The sequence below is a fragment of the Schistocerca americana genome, chromosome 1 (genome assembly GCF_021461395.2).
Source record: "Schistocerca americana isolate TAMUIC-IGC-003095 chromosome 1, iqSchAmer2.1, whole genome shotgun sequence".
Lineage (NCBI taxonomy): Eukaryota > Metazoa > Arthropoda > Insecta > Orthoptera > Acrididae > Schistocerca > Schistocerca americana.
The window spans coordinates 1,266,829,970-1,266,842,636 of NC_060119.1; the positions used below are offsets into that span (position 1 = coordinate 1,266,829,970).

General features: G+C 40.1%; 1 protein-coding gene across 1 annotated transcript in view; it reads right to left on the reverse strand.

The window, feature by feature from the left end:
• Positions 1–12,667, reverse strand: part of LOC124598929 (lysosomal alpha-mannosidase-like) — a 258,417-nt gene that overhangs the window by 60,616 nt on the left and 185,134 nt on the right. Inside the window, exon 9 of the mRNA XM_047136036.1 lies at positions 12,234–12,433. Within this exon, the coding sequence (XP_046991992.1) occupies positions 12,234–12,433 (200 nt within the window). The remainder of the gene's footprint in view (positions 1–12,233; positions 12,434–12,667) is intronic.

A 12,667-nucleotide genomic window follows, 5' to 3' on the forward strand; every position in this document is an offset into this window, starting at 1 on the left:
ACCACCTAGCTCTCATAGTTTTGTGAATTGGGGGGGTGGAGGGGGTGGGGGATGGGGGTGCAGAGAGATGGCAACCGCCAGAATCCAGGCTATCCTGCAAGATAGGTGTGTTGTGCAGATAGTGTTGGAATAGATTCCAGGGTCTCTAATTGTGTGGATGAACATGCCTGGCCAGAGAGAGGGTGGGATGGCCAGACTGTGAGAGGAGAGGAAAAGACTGTGAGACAGAGAAGGGATTGGGGGATGGGGGGTGGGGGGTTGTAAAGGAATTTCAGTTTCAAACTCCTTCCTCTCTTTGGTGATCTCCATCTCACACCAACTCAGTGTTGATTCTGTCCTCACCCCTCTGAATGTCCCTCTTCTCCTCATCCCTCTCTCTATCCCTCCCCCCTCCCACTCTGTCCACCTCCTCCTCCATCAATCTGCCCATCTCCACATCCCCCTCTCTCAATTTATCTTCTCCTCCCCCCATTCTCTGTCCGGTCTTAGCAACAAATAACGCTGAGCAAATAAGGAGCATCAGGACAAATGCAGATACTAGTGACCGCAGTGTTGTTTTAGCAAGACTGAGTACTTTAACATCCAGATCCACAAAAATTAATGCAGAATACATCAATTTAAAAATGCAAATAAAATTTGCTTCATAACTTCCTACTGAACAGTCGCCACTCACTTTACAAAGACTATTTAAGAACAGGTCAGATGTGGCTTGGATTCACAGAAATAGTAACAACAGCAAATGAGAGAAATCTATGAATAAATTAAAAACTGGATATTCTAATACGGAATAACAGCAATATTAGGAAAAGTATAAATTGCTACTGCCCCCCCCCCCCCCCCCCCCCCCCCCCCCCCCCCCGGGCCTTGCCGTTGGTGGGGAGGCTTGTGTGCCTCAGCAATACAGGTAGCCGTACCGTAGGTGCAACCACAACGGAGGGGTATCTGTTGAGAGGCCAAACAAACATGTGGTTCCTGAAGAGGGGCAGCAGCCTTTTCACTAGCTGCAGGGGCAACACTCATCAAAACAGCCTTGCTGTGATGGTACTGCGAATGGCTGAAAGCAAGGGGAAACTACAGCCGTAATTTTTCCCGAGGGCATGCAGCTTTACTGTATGGTTAAATGATGATGGCGTCCTCTTGGCAGGGACTACTCAGGAGGACGTCGTTATCAGGAGAAAGAAAACTGGCGTTCTACAGATCGGAGAGTGGAATGTCAGATCCCTTAATCGGGCAGGTAGGTTAGAAAATTTAAAAAGGGAAATTGGTAGATTAAAGTTAGATATAGTGGGAATTAGTGAATTTCGGTGGCAGGAGGAACAAGACTTTTGGTCAGGCGAATACAGGATCACAAATACAAAATCAAATAGGGGTAATGCAGGAGTAGGTTTAATAAAGAATAGGAAAATAGGAGTGAGGGTAAGCTACTACAAACAGCATAGTGAACGCATTATTGTGGCCAACATAGACCTGAAGCCCATGCCAGCTACAGTAGTACAAGTTTATATGCCAACTAGCTCTGCAGATGATGAAGAAATTGAAGAAATGTATGATGAAATCAAAGAAATTATTCAGATAGTGAAGGGAGATGAAAATTTAATAGTGATGGGTGACTGGAATTCGGTAGTAGGAAAAGGGAGAGAAGGAAACACAGTAGGTGAATATGGATTGGGGCTAAGAAATGAAAGAGGAAGCCGCTTGGTAGAATTTTGCACAGATCACAACTTAATCATAGCTAACACTTGGTTCAAGAATCATGAAACAAGGTTGTATACATGGAAGAACCCTGGAGATACTAGAAGGTTTCATATAGATTATATAATGGTAAGACAGAGATTTAGGAACCAGGTTTTAAATTGTAAGACATTTCCAGGGGCAGATGTGGACTCTGACCACAATCTATTGGTTATGAACTGAAGATTAAAACAAGAAACTGCAAAAAGGTGGGAATTTAAGGAGATGGGACCTGGATAAACTGACTAAACCAGAGGTTATACAGAGTTTCAGGGAGAGTATAAGGGAACAACTGACAGGAATGGGGGAAAGAAATACAGTAGAAGAAGAATGGGTAGCTTTGAGGGATGAAGTAGTGAAGGCAGCAAAGGATCAAGTAGGTAAAAAGACGAGGGCTAGTAGAAATCCTTGCATAACAGAAGAAATATTGAATTTAATTGATGAAAGGAGAAAATATAAAAATGCAGTAAATGAAGCAGGCAAAAAGGAATACAAACGTCTCAAAAATGAGATCGACAGGAAGTGCAAAATGGCTAAGCAGGCATGGCTAGAGGACAAATGTAAGGATGTAGAGGCTTGTCTCACCAGGGGTAAGATAGATACTGCCTACAGGAAAATTAAAGAGACCTTTGGAGAAAAGAGAAACACTTGTATGAATATCAAGAGCTCAGATGGCAACCCAGTTCTAACCAAAGAAGGGAAAGCAGAAAGGTGGAAGGAGTATATAGAGGGTCTATACAAGGGCGATGTACTTGAGGACAATATTATGGAAATGGAAGAGGATGTAGATGAAGATGAAATGGGAGATATGATATTGCGTGATGAGTTTGACAGACCACTGAGAGACCTGAGTCGAAACAAGGCCCCGGGAGTAGACAACATTCCATTAGAACTACTGACAGCCTTGGGAGAGCCAGTCCTGAGAAAACTCTACCATCTGGTGAGCAAGATATATGAGACAGGCGAAATACCCTCAGACTTCAAGAAGAACATAATAATTCCAATCTCAACGAAGGCAGGTGTTGACAGATGTGAAAATTACCGAACTATCAGTTTAATAAGTCATGGCTGCAAAATACTAACATGAATTCTTTACAGACGAATGAAAAAACTAGTAGAAGCCGAACTTGGAGAAGATCAGTTTGGATTCCGTAGAAATATAAGAACACATGAGGCAGTATTGACCCTACGACTTATCTTAGAAGCTAGATTAAGGAAAGGTAAACCTACGTTTCTAGCATTTGTAGACTTAGAGAAAGCTTTTGACAATGTTGACTGGAATACTCTCTTTCAAACTCTGAAGGTGGCAGGGGTAAAATACAGGGAGCGAAAGGCTATTTACAATTTGTACAGAAACCAGATGGCAGTTATAAGAGTCGAGGGACATGAAAGGGAAGCAGTGATTGGGAACGGAGTGAGACAGGGTTGTAGCCTCTCCCCGATGTTATTCAATCTGTATATTGAGCAAGTTGTGAAGGAAACAAAAGAAAAATTCAGAGTAGGTATTAAAATCCATGGAGAAGAAATAAAAACTTTGAGGTTTGCCGATGACATTGTAATTCTGTCAGAGACAGCAAAGGACTTGGAAGGGCAGTTGAACGGAATGGATAGTGTCTTGAAGGGAGGATATAAGATGAACATCAACAAAAGTAATACGAGGATAACGGAATGCAGTTGAATTAAGTCGGGTGATGCTGAGGGAACTAGATTAGGAAATGAGACACTTAAAGTAGTAAAGGAGTTTTGCTATTTGGGGAGCAAAATAACTGATGATGGTCGAAGTAGAGAGGATATAAAATGTAGACTGGCAATGGGACGGAAAGTGTTTCTGAAGAAGAGAAATTTGTTAACATTGAGTATAGATTTAAATGTCAGGAAGTAGTTTCTGAAAGTATTTGTATGGAGTGTAGCCATATATGGAAGTGAAACATGGACAATAAATAGTTTGGACAAGAAGAGAATAGAAGCTTTTGAAATGTGGTGCTACAGAAGAATGCTGAAGATTAGATGGGTAGATCACATAACTAATGAGGAGGTATTGAATAAGATTGGGGAGAAGAGAAGTTTGTGGCACAACTTGACTAGTAGAAGGGATCGGTTAGTAGGACATGTTCTGATGCATCAAGGGATCACCAATTTAGTATTGGAGGGCAGCGTGGAGGGTAAAAATCGTAGAGGGAGACCAAGAGATGAATACACTAAGCAGATTCAGAAGGATGTAGGTTGCAGTAGTTACTGGGAGATGAAACAGCTTGCGCAGGATAGAGTAGCATGGAGAGCTGCATCAAACCAGTCTAAGGCCGGAAACCACAATAACAACAACAATGTGCATAATCGCGAAGAAACCAACCAAAATTCCGTTACTAAAATATCAAGAGAATGTTTTCAAGTGATTTTGTATCCAAAATTATCTTTTGAATGGTGTAAATCGCTCCAGTTTGATGTGGACCCACAAACTGTTACTGCGTTTGCGAGTGTTGACTGTGGCGTAATAATTGGATGACGTCACACAGATTGTGAGCGGCTGGCCTAGGAATCTGAGGCAGTGAAGATGGGTGACTACAGCTGAGCCAAGTGGCTGAAGTAGAAACAACGACGACGCGGAGTTCGACATCTAGTGGCGAACCCCCGATGTATACGACGCCTGCGCCATCTACCAGCCTATCAATGAAATACGTGACCGCAGCTCCATCCTGTCGCCAACCACCAAACTACGAGACTGCGTCAGCGTGAGTCACCGTGAGCTTCGCTTTGCACACGGCACCACACACCAGATACAGCAAAGCATCGCCTGACAGCCGCCGCCGCAGAGGAGCCAACGCCAACACGACTTGTAGCGTGACTTCAAACGTCAAAATATCGCGACTTCGACGAGCGTCGAGGGGTGAGTGAAGACGATTTGCTGACGCGAGACTAATTAATATTGCACTATCTTCAGAGTGCGGAAGAAACTTAAAATTAAATTTGCCAATTGCAGAAAATATAAAAACAATATTTTTTTAAACATTTCTTTGAGAATTTGCTCTGAAGCATGGTATGCTAATATGCATGTGTTTTCATGCTGTACAGCACAGAATAGTGTCTCATTTGCATTATTTATTGCAAACTACATATTTATATGTCTTCTAAGTTATGTGTATGTTACTTCGAGATTTTGTGTATAAATGCAGTCATTGATGTTTGATGTGGTTAGGCTTCTGTAATTTATGGTGTTCAATGGAGAGGTCTATTTTGCCAGTCTGGGTTAACCGAATACAGTGAAGGATTATTTCGTTATTAGCTTATTAATGAGTGTTTGGGATACTCGGAGGTTATTTTATTTTTCTTATCTGTGCATAGTGAATAGTTGAGAATGGATCCTGAATTGAAATAGAAGGTTGTGGAGGAGGTAGTTAGAAAAATGGAGATAGGGCAGGAGGACAAGGATGAGTCAGGAATTGGTAGTAGTGGAATGTTAGTGGACAGCCCATTGGGTCATTCAACCGGTTACCCTGAGACACTGGTAAAACCCATTAGAAAGGAACTGAGTCTTGAGGATGGGGAATTGCAGTCAGTAATACTCAAGGTGCTCCAAGGAATCGACTAGCATATGGGAGAGATGCTCCAAGAAATCAACAAGCGAATAGAAGGGATGTCCAAAGAAAGTGAAGAAACCAACAAACGTATAGAAGAAATATCCAAAGGAAATGAAGAAATCAAGAAAGAGAATAAAGAAATCAAGAAAAGTATAGCAGAGACATTCCAAGAAAACCAAGAAAGCTTAAGGAAAGGACTGCAGGAATTCCAGGAACAGATGAGAATAACTCTTCAGGAGAGAGATGACGAGCTACAGGTGAAGGTAGATCAACTCCGAGAAGAGATGAATGATATGAAGACAGAGATAACTGGAAAAGCTGAGGGAGATGTTGAGGGTGTCAAAACTGAATTAGAAGGGAGACTGCAGAAAATGGAAACACAACAACACCAGCAGATTAAAGACATGGTACAAGTACAGCAGCAGTGCCAAGTCAATATTGGTAAATTTGGAAATGGACAAGTGAAATTGGAGGAGGCTGTGGAGCATATAGTCGCAAATGAGATCAAACAGCTGCAGGAGGAAGTCCAACAGCTAGAAACTAAAACCAAAGAGATTGATAGGAAGATAAATAGTGCCACCTTAACAGTAGGAGAGGGCAAGCTCATTACATTAGTAAATGCTGATAATAGGTATACCCAGACCAACATGGGACAAAAATATAAACCCAAAGGGGCATTGCACCCAATGATATTTACTAAGTGGTTACGAGGAGTTTTCCCAGCCCACTTACGAGATGCAGATAAAATTCAGTTCGCAATAGACAGAATGGAAGGTGAAGCTTTCACCTGGGGAGTTAGGAAGAAACAAGAAGTTACCAGCTGCAGTCTATTTGAGGAAGAGTTTTTAAAGAAGTACTGGTCCAAAAGTCACCAATGTGCAACACTTGAAGATTTACTGCATCGCAAGTCTCTTAATATCTGGAGAGGTACCTTGAGAGAATTTGTTAAGCATCTATGAGAGTTGAATGAAACATTGGAGCAGCCGTTGAATGACGACATAATGATATCAGCAATTAAAAGGACGTTAAGTCGTAGAATGCAAGAAAACTTATCTGGAAGCCTGATTAAAGATAAAGATACTTTAATGGAAGTATTGGAGCAATTAGAAACTGTTCGTGCACAGAAAAACAATCAGATGTGTGAACAGAACCCAGATGGAAATAATTACCATCAAAGTCATTTTAATGGCCCACCAAATTACAGAGGTAGAGGTGGGGGTAATGGACATAGGAACCATGGCAATGGTCGACAGTTTTACCACAATCATAGGAGAGATGATAATGACAGGAATTATGAGAGGGGAGAAGATATACAAATGGATCATGAGGTACGAATTGAAGAAAGTTAGGTGTAGGGAGCCAGCAACTCTTTTGCTGGTATACCAAGTGGCGACTGGTACACTCCCAGCTGGGTGAGACTTTATTTCTCATTTCAAGTTTCACTCCTCTACCATCTTTCTCTATCCTTAGGTTAATAAAGTTAGTGTGTAGTAGTTAGGATTGGTAGTGGTCATCAAAGTACTTCAGTCAGGACCCATGTAGCAGATTTATAGTTGACTTAAAATAAGGATAGGCCTAAGTAGTTACTGTTGGTGTAGTGTGTGAGATATCAGAAAATCAATAAGTTAAAAATCAGTTTAGTGTCAGTACATTACAAAATTAATAGTGCCAGAAGTAATAACAGGAGAACCAGATCAGAAATTTAATGTTTATAAAATGTGGCGGGAAGCTAATTGGTCAAACAAGAGTTTGTGTAATCTTACAGAGTTGTTTTATGAGGCATAAAAAGGTCAAGCAATTGTAAGAGAATTGAAGTAATGTATCAGCTTGTAAGTAGATGAACATATAAAGAAACAAATGCATGAGGAGATAGTTGTTCGAATAAATGATGTGAAATACATTGAACGAAGAGGCCAAGGAGCCTGGAGTAGTATTTTTATGTAGTTATTGCAGCGAATATGGAGGGTTGATGTAGTTTCAAGATGTTTATTTATTTGCAGTTGAAGTTGGTGATAAGTTGAAGGAGTTATGTGTAGTGAAGTGTATTGAGTATGAGATGTTTGAATTATATGGAGGATTGATGTAGGTTGAAGATATATATTTATTTGCAGTTGAAGTTGCTGTTAATTTGAGGGAGTTATGTGTAATGAAATGTATTGAGTATGAGATGTTTGAAGTATTGAAGTATGTCATTTAGCACATGAGCAGTATCCGTTCGCAAGTTGTTTGTAGGTATACATGTTGATCTGAGGTATGCTGATAAAACAGTAAGTGTAACTTATGAGTAATGAGTAATTAATGTATCCAATTAGCTATCAGAGTCAGTTATGGTTATACTTAGGCCAAGCTTTAGAAGCAGTATTCTGGCACGTAATAAATAATAAATATCTGTATAGCAGATTTGGATTAATGTCAATGTAACAGTACATATTACACCTCTCATCTGAGCATTAGTGATAACAATTCACACATGGCAGTATAAATGTTTGGCAAAATGAAATAATCAGTAATTTAAAGTTTTTCATTGGATGACCACATTAGTTATAGTGATGCAAATAGTTAGGTAGACACATTTAGTGCAATAATGGAGCATTTAATACTATTTAATCTGTAGAGGTATGAGGGATTGTAAAATAATTGCATAAGTCAAGGTGTAAATGCTATATTTTGTTTTGATATTCAATTTTGCTTGTGTTAAAGACTCAAATGAATAACTTGTGAATTTCTTCCTTAACTTTCGCATGTGTGGCCAAGTGAGTTATAAGTTAGGATGATAGTAGTATGGATGGCAGGAACCCCACTGAAAAGACGGCATACCAAAGGGGTAGCTGGCATTCAACAAATTTGTTTTTTTGTCTTTGCTGTAGCAAGTAATAACAGATGCGTAGTTAATGGCTCGTACAAACCTTTGAAAGTGAAGATTTTTGGTAATTGAATGTAAGACAAAGTTTTATAAAAGTATTTACCATGCTGTGTTAATTAAGATAGATTGATTTTGTTGATTTTGTATTATGTTTCTGTAGGGGCAGTTTGCTACCGGAGTCAATAGGGTATTATTTGTGATATGATGTAACTCTCAGTATGTGAACCAGAACTTATGTTCCTCATTTTCATTTATATCCTATGTGATAATTTTTTCCTATTATTCTTTTTCGCCTGCAGCTACAAAGAAGGTTTTTAGGGCAGGGGTGTAAGGGATCCATGATCCCACGAACATAGATCCTAGTATCTGACGCCTGGGTCGATAGCAGACAGGAATCGATTGTCGAGCACTGCAGAAGGCAGTGAGACGAGTGTCGAGTGCACAGTAGTACTACAAAGTGTCGAGTGAGAAGTAGTGCGGGAAAGACGGGCAAGAATGGCGGTCGAGTAAATTCGCCGGAGTATGACGAGTGAGCACGTCCCCCTTATCGTCGTGGGGTTGCCCCTCACTAATACTGATTCACGAGTGATATGAAACAGAAAGTGACAAGTGCCGAATTACGTGTTTCGCGTCAACCGCGTCGGCCAGCAACAACCATGGATTGCAATAAGGATTGTTGTGAATGTTAACCATCAGCATTGCGTGTGATGAAGTACTGAAAATCAACAAACAACAAAAAGATATAACTGTGATTAGACGTGTAAGGCGAAGGTAGCAACTGCCTCACCATTTGTGTGTTAGTAGGAAATATATATGTATATCAGTTTGTACATCGCAACCTTTGTGGTCCTTAATAATAGACAAACTTTCTATCATTTCCACTATTCAATCTCAGAACAGCCGCACTCGGTTGAAATACCCCCAAAACCAGCAGAAAAACTGATACCCTTTCTTCCATTAAGCACACGGTCATATAATCATAATAATTAACTGTTTGGCAGCTTTGATAAATTACACAAAAACCCAATAAAAGAATTTAAAAAGGGGGTGTTTCAAAGGCCCCGGGAGTAGACAACATTCCATTAGAACTATTGACGGCCTTGGGAGAGCTAGTCCTGACGAAACTACCATCTGGTGAGCAAGATGTATGTGACAGGCGAAATACCCTCAGACTTCAAGAAGAATATAATAATTCCAATCCCAAAGAAAGCGGGTGTTGACAGATTTGAAAATTACCGAACAATCAGTTTAATAAGCCACAGCTGCAAAGTACTAATGCGAATTCCTTACAGAGGAATGGAAAAACTAGTAGAAGCCGACCTCGGGGAAGTTCAGTTTGGATTCCGTAGAAATATTGGAACACGTGAGGCAATACTGACCCTACGACTTATCTTAGAAGCTAGATTAAGGAAAGGCAAACCTACGTTTCTAGCATTTGTAGACTTAGAGAAAGCTTTTGACAATGTTGACTGGAATACTCTTTTTCAAATTCTGAAGGTGGCAGGGGTAAAATACAGGGAGTGAACGGCTATTTACAATTTGTAAAGATGGCACTTATAAGTGTCGAGGGACATCAAAGGGAAGAAGTGGTTGGAAAGGGAGTGAGACAGGGTTGTAGCCTATCCCCGATGTTATTCAATCTTTACATTGAGCAAGCAATAAAGGAAACAAAAGAAAAATTTGGAGTTGGTATTAAAATCCATGGAGAAGTAATAAAAACTTTGAGGTTTGCCAATGACACTGTAATTCTGTCAGAGACAGCAAAGGACTTGGAAGAGCAGTTGAACAGAATGGACAGTGTCTTGAAGGGAAGATATAAGATGAACATCGACAAAACCAAAACGAGGATAATGGACTGTAGTCAAATTAAATCGGGTGATGCTGAGGGAATTAGATTAGGAAATGAGACACTTAAAGTAGTGAAGGAGTTTTGCTATTTGGGGAGCAAAATAAATGATGATAGTCGAAGTAGAGAGGATATAAAATCTAGACTGGCAATGGCAAGGAAAGCGTTTCTGAAGAAGAGAAATTTGTTAACATCGAGTATAGATTTAAGTGTCAGGAAGTCATTTCTGAAAGTATTTGTATGGAGTGTGGCCATGTATGGAAGTGAAACATGGACGATAAATAGTTTGGACAAGAAGAGAATAGAAGCTTTTGAAATGTGGTGCTACAGAAGAATTCTGAAGATTAGATGGGTAGATCACATAACTAATGAGGAGGTATTGAATAGGATTGGGGAGAAGAGAAGTTTGTGGCACAACTTGACTAGAAGTAGGGATTGGTTGGTAGGACATGTTCTGAGGCATCAAGGGATCACAAATTTAGCATTGGAGGGCAGCATGGAAGGTAAAAATCGTAGAGGGTGACCAAGAGATGAATACACTAAGCAGATTCAAAAGGATGTAGGTTGCAGTAGGTACTGGGAGATGAAGAAGCTTGCACAGGATAGAGTAGCATGGAGAGCTGCATCAAACCAGTCTCAGGACTGAAGACCACAACAACAAATTGCTACTCATGATACAGAGAAGGAACAGAGTTACAGACAGCCAAAATGAAAAGACTACTATACATTTAAGATTTTTGTCAAAAAGCCTACTTCAAAAGTAGAGAACACACACACACACACACACACACTCACACAACTCACATACACGTGACCACTGTCTCTGGTCACTGTGGCTGGACAGTACACAACAACTGCACCTGATGGCAGCAGCAATCTGGTGTAGGTGGTGGGGTAAGGAGGAGATATTGGGCAGGGAGGGGAAGGGATAATGGGTAGGGGTATGGGAAAGAGTAATGCTGCTTGTGGGAGCATGCAGGGCCACAGGCAGGACAGAGTAAGGCTGCTACGTGTAGTCAAGTGTTTTGTTTTGGAGGAAGTGGTTTGGTGGGGGGGGGGGGGGGGGGGGGGAGAGAAAGGGGAAAAAGACTAGTGGGTGGATTGACAGAAAAGAAGACTGTGTAATACTAGTATGGATGAAAGCTGGTGTTGTTGGAAGTATTCAGATTGTGCAGACTGTGAAGCAGTCACTGAAGTGAAACACACTGTGTTGGGCAGCATGTCAGCAACTGGATGGTCCTGCTGTCTCTTGGCCATAGTTTTTCATGACCGTTCACCCAGACAGACACCTTGTTGGTCGTAATGTCCACATTGAAAGCAGGACAGTGGTAGCAGCTTAGTTTGTAGATCATGTGACTGCTTTTACAGCTAGCCCTGCATTTGGTGGAATAGGAGATGACTGTGACCTGACTGGATTAGGTAGTGTTGGGAAGATGTATTGGACAGGTCCTGCATCTATGGCTGTTGCAGGGCATAAGCCATGAGGCAAGGGGTTGGGAGCAGAGGTGGAGTAGGGGCGTGCAAGGATATTATGTAGATTTGTTGGGTGGTGGAATGCCGTTGCATGAGTGGTGGGAAGGATAGTGGGTAGGATATTCCTTATTTCATGGCATTGTGAGAGGTACTCAAAACCCTGGCAGAGAATGTTCTGGATGGTTCTGAGTAACAACCATGCTGTAAAAAAAAAAAAAAAAAAAAAAAAAAAAAAAAAAAAAAAAAAAAAAAAATAATAATAATAATAATAATAATAATAATAATAATAATAATAAAAAAATGGTCCTGAGATGCAAGTTGCATTATTGTATGTACTAATTTTTCTTTAATAAACTGCATCAAATTGTGTAATTAAAATAATGGAGTCATCCCAAATTTCCCTCCAAAAACAAAAAAATAACAAAATTTCTTATAAATATATATTATTCCTATCATTATGTAGGGAAATACGCGAAAAAATATTTTTTCCCACAAGTAAATAAAAGTTGGGCTGGAAAGGGATAAATTATACAAAATCAAACTGTTAATGCTGTTAATTCAAAATAAAGTTGGTCTGACCCTCCATTTAAGGACGAAGCTCTACATTTCAGATTATAAGTAAATTAAATACAGCATCAGTGGGTACCTGAGACATTTATTTATTTATTTACTTTTGAGAGAGAAGGTAGTTATTTTCTCATTTGTATTGCAAATATGGAAACGAAAAAATAAAAAATAGAATTACCGTAGAGCTCTTTCAGTAATGTTTCCACAGTGCTGAAATCCTTCATATATGAGACGACTGTAATCTTCAAAAACATTCTGTCTTGCTGTGCCTGTAATGGCATCATGATGTTGCATGATTCCCAGTGCTTCACGCAGATTACTCAATTGCTCTTCATATTCTTCTTCCACATCTGCCAGTGCATATAATTGCTTGCAGACCTATAATGGATACAATAAATTCTTCTAGTTAATGACAGTGGAATACACAGCACTGGCATACTAGAAAAAAGCAAAGTAATTACTCTGACAAATGGTGTAGTCATACTTCTTTTAATAACATATGAATGAAACATTTAGAATGCAAACATTTGTTAAGTTCCCTTCATGTCGCTATTACTGTGACTCGTGAGGTGATTGTACAAATCATGGAGTAACTTCTACAGCATCAGTATC